General features: G+C 43.3%; 1 protein-coding gene and 1 long non-coding RNA gene across 3 annotated transcripts; one reads left to right on the forward strand and one right to left on the reverse strand.

Moving 5' to 3' along the window:
- On the reverse strand, positions 17–17,589 carry LOC110400316 (leucine-zipper-like transcriptional regulator 1). 2 transcript variants are annotated; one of them, XM_021400105.1, is made up of 8 exons: positions 17,527–17,589; positions 8,960–9,215; positions 8,012–8,091; positions 7,137–7,215; positions 6,048–6,094; positions 5,282–5,402; positions 4,201–4,387; positions 17–3,872 (listed from the first exon to the last, which is right to left on the reverse strand). In XM_021400105.1, the coding sequence occupies exons 2-8, from the start codon at positions 9,120–9,122 to the stop codon at positions 3,194–3,196; spliced, it is 1,356 nt and encodes a 451-aa protein (XP_021255780.1). In that variant the 5' UTR covers positions 9,123–9,215; positions 17,527–17,589; the 3' UTR covers positions 17–3,193. The 2 variants fall into 2 exon arrangements, with proteins under 2 accessions (XP_021255780.1, XP_021255781.1); XM_021400106.1 differs by lacking the exon at positions 17,527–17,589 and adding an exon at positions 10,153–10,705.
- Positions 10,883–17,452, forward strand: LOC110400317. The gene is made up of 3 exons (XR_002439746.1): positions 10,883–14,322; positions 14,466–14,502; positions 15,207–17,452. It is a non-coding gene; the product is annotated as an uncharacterized LOC110400317 (long non-coding RNA).

Here is an 18,043-nt window from a genome sequence, read left to right on the forward strand (position 1 = left end):
AGATGCTTTGCCACTGAGCTTGCCAGTGAAAGCATAACGTGAAATAACACCTGAACTTGCATGTGTTAAAGAGTTCAGAGCTGGATTTTCAAATGAGATGAGATTTTCCAAGAAGATTGTCAGGTGTTTTGAAACTCAGCACCAGGGTGCGTGCCCAGGAGGGAAGTTGGAACTTCCATGTGTAGTTCCACGAAGTGCAGTCAGAAGCGGTGCCACCTGGCTCCTGTTTTCAAGTGTTCAGGGGAACGTGCAATGCTTTGAGGTATAGCGGTGCTACTGGTTGGTTAAAGAAAACTCTGTATTTCCACTTAAGAAGGCAGCAAAGGGCAACCAAGCCATCTGATCGTCTTAGTTTCTCAATGATGAATACACTTAGGAAAGTATCACAAGGAAGTGAAATAGTTCCAACTTAACAGCTGAGCTCCTAGAAAGTCAATTCCCGTGTGGCACGCTTTCTGTGTAGGTCATACTGAGATCCCACTGGTAAGTGACTCAGCCGTTCTTCAAACCCATTCATAAGAAAATATATTGAAAATAGAAGGGCTTAATTTTTTTTTAATTAAAGTGTCCACATTTTAAAAGAAAATCCCCCTACTGTTCATGCATTTTGATGTTCAGAAAGCAAGTAGTAATTAAAGACAGTGAGTCTGAGATAATTAAGGCTGATAGATTTGTTCTCTTGTGATACATGATTTATGATCCAACAGTACATCTCACGTCTTGGATGAGATTACACAACATGGCATCCTTTTGCTTTTATTCCGTGGATTGCATTCAGTTGTGGGCTTAGCGAATACATGCAAACTTCCCTTTTTCAGAGACACTTCAAACAGCTCCCTTCAGTGACAGCCCCTCCGCTCCACGTCCAGCCAAAAACGAGTGCTGGTTTGTTACTAAGTAGTTGCCATCAGCTGGACTAATTCCATTCATTATTTCATGCAGGCCACCACAGAGCACTCAGATGGCAGTAGCTTTTAGTCACTGGCTTGGGCCCAGGCTGAATTCTCACGAACTGCTGCAGTCATGGAGAAATAGCAGGAGCGCATCCACAAAGCCTCTGCTGTCCATCTGCATCAGATACAAATGTACTGCACCAGGAAAGCAGGACTGGAACTTCCTGGGCTGCTGGGAGCACTGCTGGGGATAGTTGGTGGCACTGAGTTCTGAAACAGGATGTCTTGGGGAGTATCAAACCACGGTATGAGCAAGGATTACATGTGTAGGTCTTGGATATTGTGTGCAGGTTTGGGATGGGGCCCGAAATACAGGTTGTGCGCGCCCAACGGGACTGAGGTGGCAGGCAGAGGAACGCTCGTGCTGTGGAGTGGCTGTGGGATGCAGTCACTTTCCATCTCAGCTCCACCCCAAGCTCTGGGGTGCAGAGGCTGGGGTGCAGCAGGGCCCCGTGGGCTGGGGTAGATGCTGGGGATTTCCTGGGGAAGAAGCTGGAGCTGCACCAGAAGTGTCGATGCAGCCCCAACTCAGCTCACCTACGGCGAGGGGAGGATGTGGAGGAGATGGGCTCATCCTGCAAGCTGCTTTTTGCTCCCTGTGCCAAACCTTCTCCCTTGAGCTGGCTCGTGTCCTGCCTGCATTGGCTCCCAGTAAATGCTAAACCCTCTGTGGGGCTGCCAAAGGGAAAGGAGGCTGGGGGGAGCACGAAAGGAACGGCAGAGGCTGGATGGCATTTTCCTGGGGCTGTTGTGCATCCCCAGGATACATGAATGTGCCAGGAGACCTCATTACTTGGCAAATGACTGGTTTATTGTTACCCTTTCCAGATAAATTTCATTCCCTCATCAATCCTAGATAAAAGTCGGTACATTACAGCAGCTCTCTCTGGATAATGCCAGAACAGACAGCTCAGCCAGCAAAAGAAATGCTTGCTGCTGAGTTAAGGTTGCGGTGCCCTGCACGTACAGCTGGTTGCTGTACAAAGTTCTCAAACACGCCTCCTCCAAGTGGGCAATTTATGATCCCGGAGAAGAAATTCAAAGCCTGAGCAGCCCTAAAGGCCCTAAAGGATTGCTGTGAGGTGGCTGGTGCTTGTGGAAGTGTGTGCTCTCTTTGTTCCAAAAGGTAAGTTCTTTGTTATTTGGAAAAGTAAATACATATTTTAAACTCATGAAAGCCTAGAAAATGAGCACACGCCAATGGGAAGTGCAGCATGCTTTACTTATATGGCAGCATACAATTCTGTTTCCAAAGTGCAGCATGCTTTACTTATATGGCAGCACACAGTTCTGTTTCCAAAGGTCAGTGAAGGTCCAAGTAACTCCTAAGTAGCTTTCTGCAAACTCATCTGTAATTTTTCTACTGATTTCATGGGACAGCAACTTGTGAGAAGATGAAGAAAGTACATGTAAATACTTCCACTTAAAATTCATTATTCCTATGAAACTTTTGAGAAGTACTTTTTTTTAATATTTGGAAATATTAAATATTTCTTTCAAACATCATAATTCCTTCACAGAGGATGCTAAATTCAATCAGAAGGCCAATACCTCAGTAACTTACACAGAAATACTTGAAATGCTGTTATCTCCCCCAAAATCACCTTTCTTGATGAATCTGAATGCTCACGAAGTGTTAAACAAAGAAAAACAAACCATACAAGGGCTCAGGATTTACTTAGTGCAGAAGGGAAATGTGTAACATACCTGGTGTAATGTACTCAATGCATATGCCCTCTACTGCTGCGGACACGCTGTGCAAAGAAGATTCTCTGAAGAAAAAGCCATTAAGATTCATCAGATCCCTCACTGCCAAACGTGCTGGCAACGTGCACAAACTGGATTTCAGTGCAGTTTTAGAGGTGTGTATCTTTTACTCGGCGCACCACAAGATGAGCAAACACTTCAAATGGCGGTTGTGGAGCCAGGAGGGATTACTGCAGGTCTCATTTTCAGTGCAGCATCAGCCACTGCAACTTGAAAGGATGTTAGGTGATCAGAAGGGAAATGTAACAGTGGCAGCAGAGTTCCAACAAGCTCCTCTTGGGAACTGTAATTTTTATGTCAGTTGAGGCTTACATATATAGAGAGGTTTTTGTTCACACTGTAAAGAAGTGTGTTCGTAGCATGTATGAGAAGGTTTTGTTCTTTTCCCAGTGAGCCGACAGAAAACTAAAAACAGTTTGGACGGCTCAGTGCCTTCTAGCACATCGGTGGCAGTTTGTCCTTTTGCTTCGCAATCAAAGTGATGGCAAGCTATCGAACTCCATTTGCCAGAATGAGATTTCAGAGAAGCTGGACAAAGGTTTGCCCCCAATGAGCAGCAGCACGTCGGCACCGCTGCTAAGTTCATCTCCTGCTGCTGCGTGCTGACAGTCGGTTCCCTCCTCTTGTTCCAAAGTCTGTTCTTCTGAAGAGAGAAACAGAGGGGCAGACCTGTCCTTTGTCAGAATGCTTGTTGCTCTCTTTGGGTCTAGTTCCACCTCTGAAGTGGTTTGAAATGCACAAAAGCCCACCGGCTCCAGAGGGAGGCTAAAGGTTTTCATTTCAATTGCACCACTGTCCTCGTTGCTGAACGCTCGGTATGCAGGCTGCTGGCGGAAGTAGCTGCAGAAGCGGGAGTGCTTTGGGATGGGCACCAGCTGGCGGTGGTCCTTCTTACTCTTCCAGTGACTGGGGAACGTATTAGTGAAATCTGAAGGAGTTTGAAAGCCAACACCAATTCCTAGCATGCAGTGATACATTTTAGGAGAAAAGTTTGCCTTTGTAATGCTACTTAGCTTCTTCCATGTCCGTGTGTGGAAATGGTACTTCCAGAGGTCTTCATTAGGACTGGAGTTGGAAATCCCTCCACCAAAAACCAGCATTGAGTCTTTGAAGACTATTGAAGCATGACCTACCACTGGAGGAGGTCCTTGGCTAAATACGAGAGAAACCAGCAGTTACGGGGAGGCCAACAAGAATTAACGATGATTTTAGCCTCTGTTTTTCTTTTCACTCAAGAGAATGAACAGCTGCACTGGGGCATCAAAATAATATTGCTGATAGCTGCACCAACGTGTTGCCAACAGCTCTCCCCAGCAAAGCCAACTGGAGCCTCAGGGATGCAGTGGTACTAGGTCTTAATCTGAGTAATTCCTATCTTCCCTGAAAGGGCAGCATCTTCCCCTCTGCTTGCATGCAGTATCATATGGTAAGAATAATTCTCTTTCTGTGTCAGTATAGTTTAATAAACAGTATTCTGTACCTTGTTCTGATGTTATACCAGCTGCTGCTTCCAAAGTCCCACTTCCATAAATCTTTCTGTTCACTCAGCCCCATCAGTCCTCCAAAGAGGTACATGCCTGTATGATAAACCACTGCCGAATGACCGTGCCGAGGTCCTGGGCCAGTGCTGTGAGATGGGGTGGAAACGTATAACCATTTTCTTGTATCTGAAAGCAGAATATCAATTCTTAAATGTACCAATTTTATCCTAATATTTGAGAATGGATTTATCTCAATAACAAAGTAACTATTTTATTGGAGAACAGGGGCATTCTGCTCTAAGCTTTCTAAGGTAAAGGTTAACAGTTTAATTTCTGACACTGAAAAAGTGCATAAACTAATAATGAAAATGACAGATGCTGTATGGCTAATGCCATGAAGGTTTTATTTATAGAGCAGTTTTTCCTGTGGCTTAGTTAATTCACTAGCTCTGTCACGGAAAGACAATTTCCTAGATATAAGAGCGAAACAGTCAACGAAAACATTCTTTCATTAATGTCTGTGTTCACTCTGCTTGGGAAGGAATGAAGGATGAGGTAAACCATCACACATTTCAACGTAGCTTCTGAAGGGCCACCAGATACCAAAAGCTTTCCGTTTTAGAAAGTCTCCGGGAATCATCGGGTTTGCAGCCACCTGACTCATGATGAACGTGCCAATGAAACCATCTCCTGCCAGGTTTAGCTCTCCGTGGTCAGTTCTGGATTTGACATGCTAAAGATGGCATCAGTAGGCTGAAGTCACAGAAAGTCTCTGCTGCAACTGGAAGTTTTTGGTAAACCTTGAAGAATTTAGTGAATAGAACCATGCTCCCTGATTCTCAGCTCTAAAACGGGCAAATACTGCAGAACTTCTTCCAGTATAATTCAGTCCAACTCATTTTAGCTGGAGATTAGTTTAATTGACAGAATTTGTAATTAAATGCTGCTGAACAGAAGCCAAATCTAACTTACAACATTGCTGCTGATAGGAATTTTCTTCACAGAGCAAGCCATGCTATTCCACAGCACGTACTGGATCTGACTGTACTGAATCAAAACGTATCAAACTTTCAAACTTACCAAAATGGAAAGTCCAAAATTCCTGTGAAATGCCTCTGATGCCAACATATCCCCCATAGATGTACATGCTGGCATGGTACACTACTGCGCTGTGGCCTTTTCTGTTAGTAGGTGCCAAACTCTGAAATAGGTTAGTAATAAAACAAAAAGAAATGTTAACAGACGAAGTCATATTAATCTGTCTTGGGAATATTCCCAAGTAACGAAAACCATTGCTTTGGGTTGTGTTAAACTTCTTTGAAAAGACAGGATAAACCCACGACTACAAGTCATTCTTTACACACAGTGATAGAAAACCAATCCATCGGACCGTTACCTCAATGCTTACGCTGAGGTTTCATTTAAAAGCAGTAGTATCTTAGTGAGTCAATGTGTTCGGAATAAAGAAGCAAAAGATGCTGCAGCACTTCACATTTCAAAGTGTGTTAGTGTGACCGCCGATCTGTTTTCAGGCCCCTGTTTTAAAAGCTTGCACGGCTGCAATGCAGCATTTAAAACTGGTTTTCTTTGTAAGGATTTTTGAAAAACAGAAAAAGTAGTAGAAGAGAGGGCTTAGAATTTCAGTTCTATATAAAAAGTTAAGAGCAGCAATTTTAAAGAAGGAAAAAGCCTTAATTATTGCAAGTGCAAAGAAATAAAGTGTAGCCACATGTCTCTGAAGAGATTAGTTTGGAACTGTTTGGGGGAACATATTTCAAAGCAATCTGTTTAATCAACAAAGCAACAGGCATTTGATTCACACATCCACCACTTCCTGGCTCCTTACCTCCATCTCTGCTGGTACGTCGTGGCCCTCTGTCCATCTTGCAGAATCTAGGGGATTATTTTAATAAGGCGCAGTTTATATCCCAGACCACAAGAGGACACTCCTCCAACATCAATTCTTCAAATTACAAATCTCATTTTCAAGTAGAACTCATCTTGGTGTTTTCCACTGACAAGGATGGAGAAATCTGCCCCCCCTAACACAGCAGTGCTGTGGAGCTGACAGAGTTTGAGAGTTTTCCTGTATCTTTATCTGCTATCAAAGCACCAAGATGCCATACTGGATTTTTTGTTTCCTACAGCTAAATTTCACAATACAAAAAATAACCTGTGACTTTCTGCACTTGCAGAATCTCCATTTTTTTCCAGTGAAGTATGGCTGCTGTTATTTATTATGTAAACCTTACAACCACGGCCTGATTTTTCTTGTTCCTTTTCACTCATTGCTTAAAACCAGTCCTTGGACAGCAGTCAAAAACCACTGATCTGAAGGACTGGAGGTACCAGCATCTGGTAAGGACAAGGAGGAACTAGGAGCCCACTTTATTAAGAGCTATACTTGCAAGGAAATATTTAAATAATGACCACAAACAAAAAGGCACAAAACTTCTGAGTAACTCATTCACCATTTCACTGGTAAGTACTGTAACAAGATACTTTCCCCTATTAAATGTGTGCCACACAGAAGCTTCTGTTTGAGAATTTCTGTTGTAGCAGCAGGTATTTCCATGTTGGAAAATAAAGGGTAAAACAAACCCCCTGACTTAAGGTTACGTAGCAGTGTAGCAAAGAAGCCATAATGCAGTAATGTGGTCAAAGAGAAAATGGGGAATGAAAAAAGAGACATGAAAATACATTAAGCTTTCCTAAAAAATCATCACCTCGCAATTAAAGGAAAAGCTGATGCTTTGAAAGCTTAATAGCCGAATTTTAAAGGAAAACTATGTCCTCAGTTTTACACACGTTTCTTCTTGTAAAGCCTAGGGAAGCCTCGTTTCAAGCAGCAGAAAGCAGGTTGGTTCTTACTATTTTATTAGTACCTATGGACTTGGAATGTCCCAAGGAAGAGACTGGCTATTGTGTATCATACCAATGTCATATATCCAGAGAGGGGTTTTTGCTTGCGTGAAAGCAGAATCCACCATTCCACCAAAAATATACAGCGTGCCCTGCAAAATGGAAAAACATTTGCCATGTACAGGTAGGCATGTAGCATAAAAATAATTGTAAAAATAGTTTTGAAATGAAAAGGCTGATAGCATCAAAATATATTTAACAATAACGCATAGGGTAACCTACTAAGAATTCTCGAGGCGGTCGCAAACCCCCAACTTTTAATTGTGTTTTTATCCTCCCCAGTAGGAAGCCCTGCTGAACATCGTGCTGTTTTAACAAGGACAGCATCCCAGAAGCACACACTTCCTCGTCATGTGGGACAACGTGAGGGATGCACACCCGGAGCTCTCAGAGACACTGCTCAGGTAATAATGCTAGGTTATGTGTAACTGTAGGAGGGTTTCATTGCACTGCAGCTCCTGATATCCTAAATTCTGTTTCCACTTCACAAGTAAAGCTGTAATTCTTATTTGTCTTCACTCCCCCGTTCCTTTTCTATGCGAGTTCCTAAATGAATGTTTTCATGCTGTTGCTTATCATGCAAATGAATTCAGAGCAACTGTTACAACTGTACAGCTAAGTCAAAGAATGTGTTGCCAAGGTCTGTATTTTCTATTACTATTATGCACTGAGTGCTGAGTGTGGAAATCAGGGAGCTGCACACTGCTGCTAAGCTGAAATGCTGGGACTCGATACGGAAACATTCAGGAACACTGTACAGCTACATCCAGAATGGCATTGACACAGAGGTCTAGTATTCTGGTACATAATAATAGATGTCATTTTATTTTACTGTACATTAGGAAAGTAAATGTTAGGATATAGACGATGTAAATTTTCCTTTACTACCTTATAAGCCACCATGGAATGTTCTTCCAGTTCTTCTGGACCATCTCTTGAGCAGTCCAGCATTTCCCATTCATTCCTTGCTATAAACCAAAGCTCAAGTTAAGACAGCGGTGAACTCAATGTACAGACAGAAACAAAAAGGTGAAAGGATCGGCTTTGAATATGGCTGCACACCTAGAGTCAGTGAGGCATGAAGGTTAACGAGTGCTTCCTCATTTTCCTGCTTCGCTACTGAGAAGAGTGAAAAAATGCTGCTCTGATGCAGGCCGTCTTAAAATAAAGCCTTGGGTCATCTTTCCCCTGTTAGTTCAGAAGACTGGGGCACCTCCCCCACAATTCCCCAATTAAGTGCATTTTTCTGTAGAGCAAGCATATGTGGAATGGAAATTTGTTTTTTATGTTAATGCTATACCATTAGCTACACCAAAACCCAGCAATTCCATGAACACAATTCTGAGTTTTACCTACTAACAACAATTGAACAGGAAACACTATACATTAAATCTCAGAAAATGTCATATTTGATGGTGCATTACTAATGCAGTCTTACAAGGTATTGTATTCATGCGCTCCTTTTGTGCACTCTTCCATGAATAAACTATTCCCATGTTAAAGATTCAATAAATCTCTGTCATATCCTTAGCTAGAAATAGGATGTTGTAAATGAATCAGTATTTTTGGCCAAACAAAAGAACTCAAATCTAAGCTTTCTGGGACACCTACAGCAGGAACAATCCCACCATTTGCCCAACGATCATAATGGAGTTCATGCATCCTTTGATCTTTGAAAGCATCTATAAAGCTTAGGTAGCTGCTTGAGGTAGAGCATTATTTTGATGGAGAAACACTAAACAGAGAAGCTGCTAGCTCTGGAGTGTCCCCGGTTTCATGATGACTGGATGCATTTTTCTCCTTAATCTTGACCTGAAAGCAAAGGGGTAAACTTACCTATATTGTACCGCCAAAAATCCCTAAGGCTGCTGGTGTTCCGCCCTCCGTAGAGATAAACAAATCCTCTGCAAATGACACAGGCATGTTTGTACCGATCACAGGGAGAAGGCTTCCTCTGGGGTGCAGATTTCCAGTCGCTGTGTGCAGCTTTTCCTTTCATGCCAACAAGGAGAACCTTAACCAAGTATCAACTACAAAGAATGCCAGGGCAGGGTCCCACAGCACCACGGACAGGGTTTAGACCTTCCTTGGTCTGTAAAAAGACCGAAAAAAAAAAAAAAAAAAAAAGATTTAAAAACTAGATTTAAAAATAGAAGATGATGGGGAGAGGGGGGAGAGGGAAGGTCTCTGCTTTACGATAAAAGATTCCAACATTTTCTTTTCATTCCCATTCATTGCAACCTGCCCATTTTTGCTACCTATGATAACCAGAGAAAAGCATTTGCAGTGCTGATTCAGAGCCTTATATCAGCAAGCCTGGGACAGGCATGTTACTGGAGCTGAGCTTTCCTAAGTGAACTGGTGAAGCCACAAAGTACAACATCCTGCACCTGCAGTAGGATAGAAACCAAGGTTCCGTCTGTTTTCACAGTGAGTTTCAGGTAAGCTGTACTTGAAACAGAACTGGGAAAGAGTAAATACACAGATAAAAGGAATTCATTAGCACTTGTCCAGAATGTACTTAGACTTTCATCCGTGGAACAGCTGAAATCAGGATCTAGCTGGCAAAAAAAGGCACTATCCCTTAATTTGCCACGAGATGTCACTGTGCTCTGTGAAGACGGGAACACCAGGAATATCACTCCTCTCCCAGCCCCTTCAAAATAGACTATGCTGTGTTTTAAGGTACGTTTTCCTATGAAGCATTTAAAATCAACACTAGGTCAAACTCTGGGAGTTGTGTCGGTGACATCACCAAATGAGATTACAAGGACTCTCAATTTCAAGACTATTTCAGTGAAAGCTGGATTCCCCTGTAGGGCCCAGGACTGGAAGAGGACAGACAACGATCTGTTGGTACGGACACACCCTGTGCGTAGCATCCCTGCGGATAAATTCTAAGCTCAGTGCAGTGAATGTGCAGCTATCCATTCTTTTGATTTTAGACTATTTGCAAGGTAAATGCAATGAACCCAAAGCTACTTAGCCCAATTATTTCTAGTAATAATAATTAAAAAAAGACAGCATACCAAATTTGCCCCAGATGCACTGCAATAAATCCATTTACATCCACACAGAAATGTCATTGCCTCTGCAGCCCACAGCCTTCCTGCATAAAGAAGTCAGAAGGGAAAGTTTCCTCTGGGAGAGCAGCAAAGCTCTGACAACACCTGCTAACCACGTCACGAGCAGCGGTGCAGGCAGGTGCTTGGGGCGCTGGGGTCTTCAGCTTGTGGGTGTGTTGAGTGTGGCCGCTGTGCAGCGCTCAAGGCTGTCCTCTTTGGCAAGAGGCCTTGTATTAAAGCTTGATCCTGGGTTGATTCACCAGGAAAGGCACAGAAGCAGCGATGCTGCTTGTCCAGTCAGAACCACACCCTGGTACAGTTTCCTGCAAATGCTAATTTAAACTTTCTTTTGGCCTTCTATTTCCCTTCTTATGAGAAGTGGAGCAATGACCAGCTTAGGTTACAGGAAGGCTTCTTCCTCAGATCCAAACTGGAAGCAAGGTTTTGTTTCCAAGAGTTTTCAGTATTCTGCCTCTGTTCCCACACACCTTGTTTCAGGACGTACATACACCAAGGAGCACAAATGCATATCCCCTCTTCAAATGCTTTCTCCTATGTTCCAAGGTTTCCTTGTTTTTCCAAAGCTTGAAGTTTCTGAAAATTGATCCTGGCAAAGTTGTGCCTCTCTCAACTGAGTCCTTTGGCAAAAGCAAACTCACGTCCAAAACAGCAGCAGCCTCCCGTGCTGGTGGAAGAGGCTGGCCTGGTACCTGCTGAGCTGCCTCCTCAATCGGATTGCCTCCATCAGGCGTGTGCTGAGCTGCTGACAAAGCCCAGCTGTCCCCAGGCAGTGCAGGGGAACGCTTTCTGCCGCACACCTATTATCCCAGGTCCTTCAGTTTTCCTGGGTATCGTCGCCGCTACAGCCCAGCATCCCTCTGATATCACTGACCGCTCCCTCAGAGAAATCTGTAGGAAGTTTATGCTGTTCATATTTTATAAAGCCTGTGCCCTGTTACTTTGACTCCTGAAACCACAATGCCCAAATTAGACAGCGTGCTACAGTGAGAAGCCTCAGGTATTAACTATTCCATTTTCAAAAGCTATATTTTCACTGGTTATGAAATTTACACTTCTCAATACTCATTCCCAGTGTCAATGACAGGAAGGTGCCCAGGAACTGCTTACAGCATGGATCCCTGCTGCATCTCGTCTTCAGGTGCTGATAATGAAGTGCAGGGCAAGCTGTACGTAATTGGAGGAAAAAACAAAGATTACGGTAAAACAAGCTATGGAAAATAGCTACAGCATATTAATGTGGAATGCATCTAATCCTATCTAATTTTGTTTAATTTATCATAAAGTTCATCTCTAAGATTTACCATTTGTGAGACTGGAATAGGTTCAGTGACAAAAACATTGCAAGTCAATCCCTTGCAGCACGTTCTGTTAAGGAGAGCTATTCAAATTGTGCTAAATTCATTTTATGCAATGAAAAAAAAATTTTTTTAGCATTTTGTCTGAAAGAAGACAAGATTGGCAGCATTTACAATGGTGTGTGTGTGTGTCTTTTTTTTTCCCCCGGGAAATTAGCAGCTATGAATCAATGACGCGTTATACGTGCCTAAGTCCATAATGCTCTATGGCATTCCACTGAAAGGGGGGAAGGCTGAAGCCATGAAATACAGCTCCTCTCTGACTCTACCAAGCCTGTGTAGCCTTACCCAGTTCATCTGTTTTTCAGCTACTTCCAGAGAGAAATGGGGACAGGGACACCTCAGTGGTAAAGCACTGTAGGTTTGCTGATGTGGCGCTGTGTGAAAGCTCAGAGCTATTACTACTGCTGTTGAAATAATTTAATGGGAAAGAAAATGATGATAGGTCTCTGTTCTTAATACCTAACGAAGGTAAAAAGGGCTTGTCCCCTTGACTTTTATTTGTTCCCAGTTATAAAACTGGTTATTCCTCTTCCTACATATTTCTCATCATTATTCTTCCTACACAAACCTTGACTCCTCTTATATAAACATCCACAGAAGATGCTGCTGATTTCATACAGTAGATCAGCAACAAAACCCAATGCACGTGTTTGCCTACCCTGGCTGAACTCCGTGTGGGGCAAGCGAGCAGGATGGGGTGACAGAAGGCCAACTTGGGGTCAGAGGTCTCCTCCTGTTCACAACTGGTGAGCATCAGCATGCAGCACATGGAGGTAGACCCGCAATCACCGAATGCATCAGTTAACGAACTGCTTCATTCCAGAATTTGGATGGGTTAATCAGCTTGAATCTTACCCTTCATCAATGCTATCTTTTAATCTTTAACTTGACTCCTCGATTCCCTTTGTGTAGAGCCAGACTCACAAAGTTCATCAACTGCCTCCCTTACCAGTCCTGGTTCCGGAGAAAATCTGCTACTCTTCTGAAAGTAATGCCACTGAGCAATATTCTCTGCTTCAGCTTTGTAAAAGCAAGATTAATTATCCAATAGGAAGCTCCAATTTCAGCAGGATTTCAAAAAAACAACAACCCAAAAAGACAACTCAGAAGGTTTTTATCCAATTTTTCCCAAGCCAGCTGTAATGCACAAGAAATGGCTGCTGCTCTCCAAACTCTTCTGCCGTTTCCTACTAAAAATAAGCCCCATGCAATCAATCCCGATTGTCAGGCGGTGGAGACGAGGACCTCGAGAGCTGCAATTAGCGCGGTAACTATAGCACAGAGCGCTCATCAATTAATGGTGCCACATTACTGCTTCATAATGAAAATAATTCAGGAAATGTGGAGAGACAGAAATGACTCCAGGAAATGTAGTTTATATGCTCATTAGATAATTATTTATATTTCTATTAGATGTGGTTTCTCAGACAAATGATTTATTTATTTTAAGTATTTCTTAAATACATGCTCATTAAAGCTTTTCTTCTACCTGGGTCCCCCGGTTCATTTCCATCTGTTTTCAATAGACGGAAAAGTTTCAGATTTAAGAGGATCGAGCCTTTTGGAACACAATGAGAAATGGAATCACTCGTTGAGGGAAAAAAGGAATTTCTGCTGTTGTTAATGGCCCAGCCCTCAGCACCTTTCCGTGCAGAGTATTTTATTTTCTTCTGGATGCCTCAGTGCTCTTCAAAAATAATTACTTTTGAACAGGTCTTCCTGATTCTACTTATCGTCAACCCTTTGCTTTAGTCCTGGTTTTATTCTAACAGTTGCTCCAACAGGACTGCATGAATAAGAAAAGTCTTTGACCAAAAACTTGTAAGGAAGTTATGAAAGACTGCTTTGAACAAAACCACTCGTTTTGTTTGTTCGGAATAGTTGAGAATGAAGGGTTGGAGTTTTTATCAGTATATCACACGTACTTCCATTGCCTTAACGTGTGTGATAACTTTCAGTAACTCAAGGTTTACTGTTTCATTATTTCCTAAATTCCCGTAGTTAGGAACTGTCTCCGCGTTAAAAATAAAATAAAAACGATACAGAAACATTCTCAGAGATGCTTAGCTTCAGAATTTCAGCAGTTCAACAAGAGCAGGGTGGCCGTGGGAATACAGAACAGCAGTAATATTCCCGGATTAGTTAGAATTCTGAACCAAAGTGAGGGCCTCGCTTTGTGCTGTAAATGTGCAGTTCCTGCGTGACTGAGCATGCAGCTGGAGGAGCCGAAGGGAAGGAGATGGAAGCTGCTGTTCCTGCTTACAGCCGGCAGCTGAAGGACGGGGGAACGTGAGACACGCGGCGGGACGCAGGGCTCCGCTCTGATTCAAGGGCTCGGAGGAAGGCCGGCACTTTTGGGTGAAACAGTAACATCCCCGTTCTCTTCATGAAGCTGAGAGAGGACGTTCAGAAAATGCAGAGAACATCTGAAGGGCTTTCGTGTTAAATAGCTCTTATTTGAATTTTTACAAGTGAATTCAAGGCAGTATACTTAAACGTTATCATTGTCATGTTTAAGTGCTTCTGAATGTGTTCTGCAGTGAAGAGGTACTGTGAAGGAAGCGACTACTCCAATTACACTAGCCACGTGTAATCAGCGCTTCTATATAACGTATCTTCTGTTCTCTGGCACGTAGCTACTATTTCTGGAGTGTACCTGGAGCACCGAGGGCAAAGCATCCTTACTGCAAAGCAGATGAGATTGCACTCTGTCCCGATGAACAGCGGCTGCCTGCCTGCTTCTGGAGCGCTGCGGGTAAGCCGTCGTCTTCCTTTAACTCAGATCACAGTCATATTAAAGCTCAGAATTGCAGATTTATTATTATTATTATTATTTTGTGATGTTTTTCTTTTGTAAACTGGCATTATTGTTATCTTCTTTCTGTATTTTTTTTCCAGGGGAAAAGAAGTGTGTAGCACTACTCCCTGTTATAAAGTAAGTTCTTGAGTAGTAATAAATACAAGAATGTACTAACAGAGAAGTATAAATATATTTATAAATACATTTATAAATACATTTATAAATACATAAATGTATTTTCTGCATGCTAGGTATATTGCCTATTTTTAATTAAACAATCACAGCTTGGTTTGGGATAATGCAGTAAATGTTTCATCTATTTCCGAAATATCATGGAGGGAGTGGTATCTGGAAAAAAATAATTCAATAAAATATTTCTGGAAATGTTACATCTTTGTATATATAAGAAATCACTTCTTTCACTCCACTGAAATAATTCTTACAGTACAGATGAAACATACATACATATATTTCTCCTTACTTTATTTTCCTTAGTAAATTAAAATCTGTTTTTTACATAAATGAAAAAAAAAATCAAATGTATTTTTTGAGTAGTAGATCTGCCCAGGTAAGCCGTTACATCTGTTTTCCCACAACTGCAATTAACCACTTGACTGCAAACCAATTTTGAGTTAAGTTTCTGGGAAAGAGCTTCCAGAAATAGGCATCTGTAGGTGACGCAGGTTCAGCACTTACTGGAAATATAAATGCAGTGCCCCAGTCATTGCTGATCAAAAGTTTATGTTGGTAATGAATGTGAGCATATATGGGTTTTATTTACTTCTGGACCTTAACAGAATGCTAACTTTAGAAATCTTGTCTTTTCGATTTTATTTAAGGTCATGCTGTCGACCCCATCTGCAGGCATGGCAAGAGTTCATTCTCTCTTGTGGTCTGACCATGTACCTGGGATAGATGGCCTGATTGTAAAGTGTCCTGCCAGCAAGATGGTCCTTTGGACATCAGCTGAGACAAACAGGTAATTTTTCACATTCTAGATACGGCACAAGGAGAAAATACAGTTCCTGGTTCTCATACAGTTCCTTTCATCAACACAGATGAAAATCCCACCATGTTCAAAGGGCAGTCTAATATGGATTTGGCCTTTTACCCTTTCCTTGGAAGCAACTTGTACTCTCACCAGTGGAAACAGGTCATTCCAATGCACAGGTCATCACCCCTACCGCTCAGAAACATCAGTTTTCAACATTCCTAGAAGGCGTCTTTCTGGGATTTTGCAATAACTTTACTGGTTGGATTCCTTGAAGATAGAGTAGGTAGATGCCTGGAGGTTTGATGTAATGAATTTGTACTTAGGTGTAACTAAATGTATCTGCTTGACAACTCGTGAACTGCCATTAAAACATCTTCCAGGTAATTTATCTCCTATGGGAGACTGCTTGCACTGAACCACAAAATTTTCTAGGTTAGGAAGCAGGGACATAGTTGACATGAGTTGGTGGCTGCCTGGTCTGCCTACTATCCTCAGGCACGAATTACAATATTATGGTATATAATTCACAGCTGAGAATATCTCAATTAAAACGTATTAACTTCAGTAATAAAATGTATGCACTGAATTTTACTTGCTTATTGTTTATAGTCTCTGATGGAGGAAAAGAAATATCTAAGGTAACACTAGGTTATGATCACAATGTAACACCATACTCTATGGAAGACAGACAATGTGCTTTTCCTGTCCCATAAACATTTTGCCCTTAAGACAAGCATGGAACAATGGGATAGACAATATACAAGGCTGCAAGAACTGCAGAAGCCGTAGCTTGAAGAAAGCAGTAAGAGGGCATTTGTAATGAGAATAATAAAATATTCCAGCTGGCAAATATTAAAGCATTCAGATACGATGCTAGAATTGTAATGAATTTAGATGATACATTGTAGTAGAATTCATAAAAGACATCATGACTTCTTTGTGAAAAAGAATCAGATGGCACAACTGGAAAGTCTGTCAGTACAAAAAAGATCTTTTATAGAGAAAATGAATTTAAGCACTCACATGAAAGATGGCTGTATAAAGACATGATATGATTGCATAGCTGGAATAGATCACATACAAAGGAGTAGTCAGCTTGTAGTTTGGCAAGGAAAGAGAAGGTGTCAGGCACGCAAAGTCAGAATAACTGTGCTGCCGCACAATAACCTTGATGCCAGCAGCTACTGGGCTGCACCAGGAAATGGAAGAAGTACAAACCCACATAATTTCAATATATAAAGAAGACAGAAAGCATATGAGTAACTTTACACATGCACGTTGTCGGTCCAAATTCAAATGGAATTACTCATGTGAATAAAACCAGTGATAGGCATGAGCCTGCACAATGTAGCCTAGATACCAGAGCAAAAGAAGGACCAACTCTTTTGTTACAAAGCCTGAAAAAATGTTTTGCAAGCTGTTTTCATATTCAGACTTAGAATGACAGGGTTCATTTTTGCCTGGCTCCTGGCTTTCTGAGAAATCCCCACTTCCAGCTAGTGCGGTCCAGCATTCATTCGAAGCCAGACACACTCTGGCTTGGGATTTGGATGGTTGCATTTCTTTGTCTTTTGCTGGGTGGAAGGCGTTTTGTCACTTTATGCTCTTTGAGCGTGGAAAAGGGAATGTGCAAAAGGAGGGATGTATGGGGAATGTCCCAGAGTGGAATGGAGCACAGTGCTGGCCCCACTGCTGGCCTCCTGTGATGGAAGCCGCTTCCTTCCTCTCACGCTTATCCTTTCGTTTCATACTTTCTGGGTGATGGCACCTTTTGCTGTGTGCACTGCGGTGTCTGCCAAACATCGCTGCCCTCACCTCCGGGCCTGTGCCTGCAGACCCTCTGGGCACTAACCCTCACCATGTCATCTGGATTTGGGCACAAAACAAAAAGAAAACCGCAACATCACCGCCCTGCTTTGAGTCGGAAGCGAATCCTGCCCGGCTGCCTCTCCCCCCACGCCTCCCCTGGAGCATGCCCAGCGGCCACCCGGCTCTCAGCCCCTCGCCCCAGGCCCACCCGGCCGCACGTCACCCCTCGCCCCGCAGCAGGAGGGGACCCCCGGGCCGGGCCCGCCCGACAGCGGGAAGGGCTCCGCGCCGCCGCGCCGCCCCGCCCCGTCCCACCCCACCCGGCCGCAAGCCCCCCGCCCCAGGCTCCCTCTCACCTCCCGAGCCGCGGCCGGAGGGAGGGCGGGAGGCGCGGCCCGGCCCGAGCCTGCGCGGCGGCGGCGTGGTGCGGGGCGGGGGGCTCGGCCCGGCGGGCGCGGCCTGGTGCTGGCTCGGGGACGCGGGCGGCAGGGCGGGCGGTGCGCGGTTGTGGCCGGAGCGCAGCCAGGAACTAAGTTTTTAGGTGGGAAGGGAGAGAGAGGAGAGCGGCTGCTTTCTTCTCCCAGCCGTTAAGTCAGCGTTTAGCCTAGATCCTCTCTGTGAGCTTCCTTTAGAGCCGCAGTCCTGCTGTTCATTTGAGCTCGTACCTTTGGCTTTCTATCTGCTGCAGCCTCTGTAGTATTTTTTTTTTCTCCACTTCTCCTTCGCAGCTACATGAGGTTTCACAACATCGGCAGCGGTGAAACTCCCCACCCACACGGCCTCTCCTTGCCGTGTTGGTGTGTTTTCCTGCCCTGGGGTGGAGGCTGCTGCCTCTTCTTTGTATTGTGCCCAGAAGTGTAATTGGTTTTTCAA

The sequence above is a fragment of the Numida meleagris genome, chromosome 5 (genome assembly GCF_002078875.1).
Source record: "Numida meleagris isolate 19003 breed g44 Domestic line chromosome 5, NumMel1.0, whole genome shotgun sequence".
NCBI lineage: Eukaryota > Metazoa > Chordata > Aves > Galliformes > Numididae > Numida > Numida meleagris.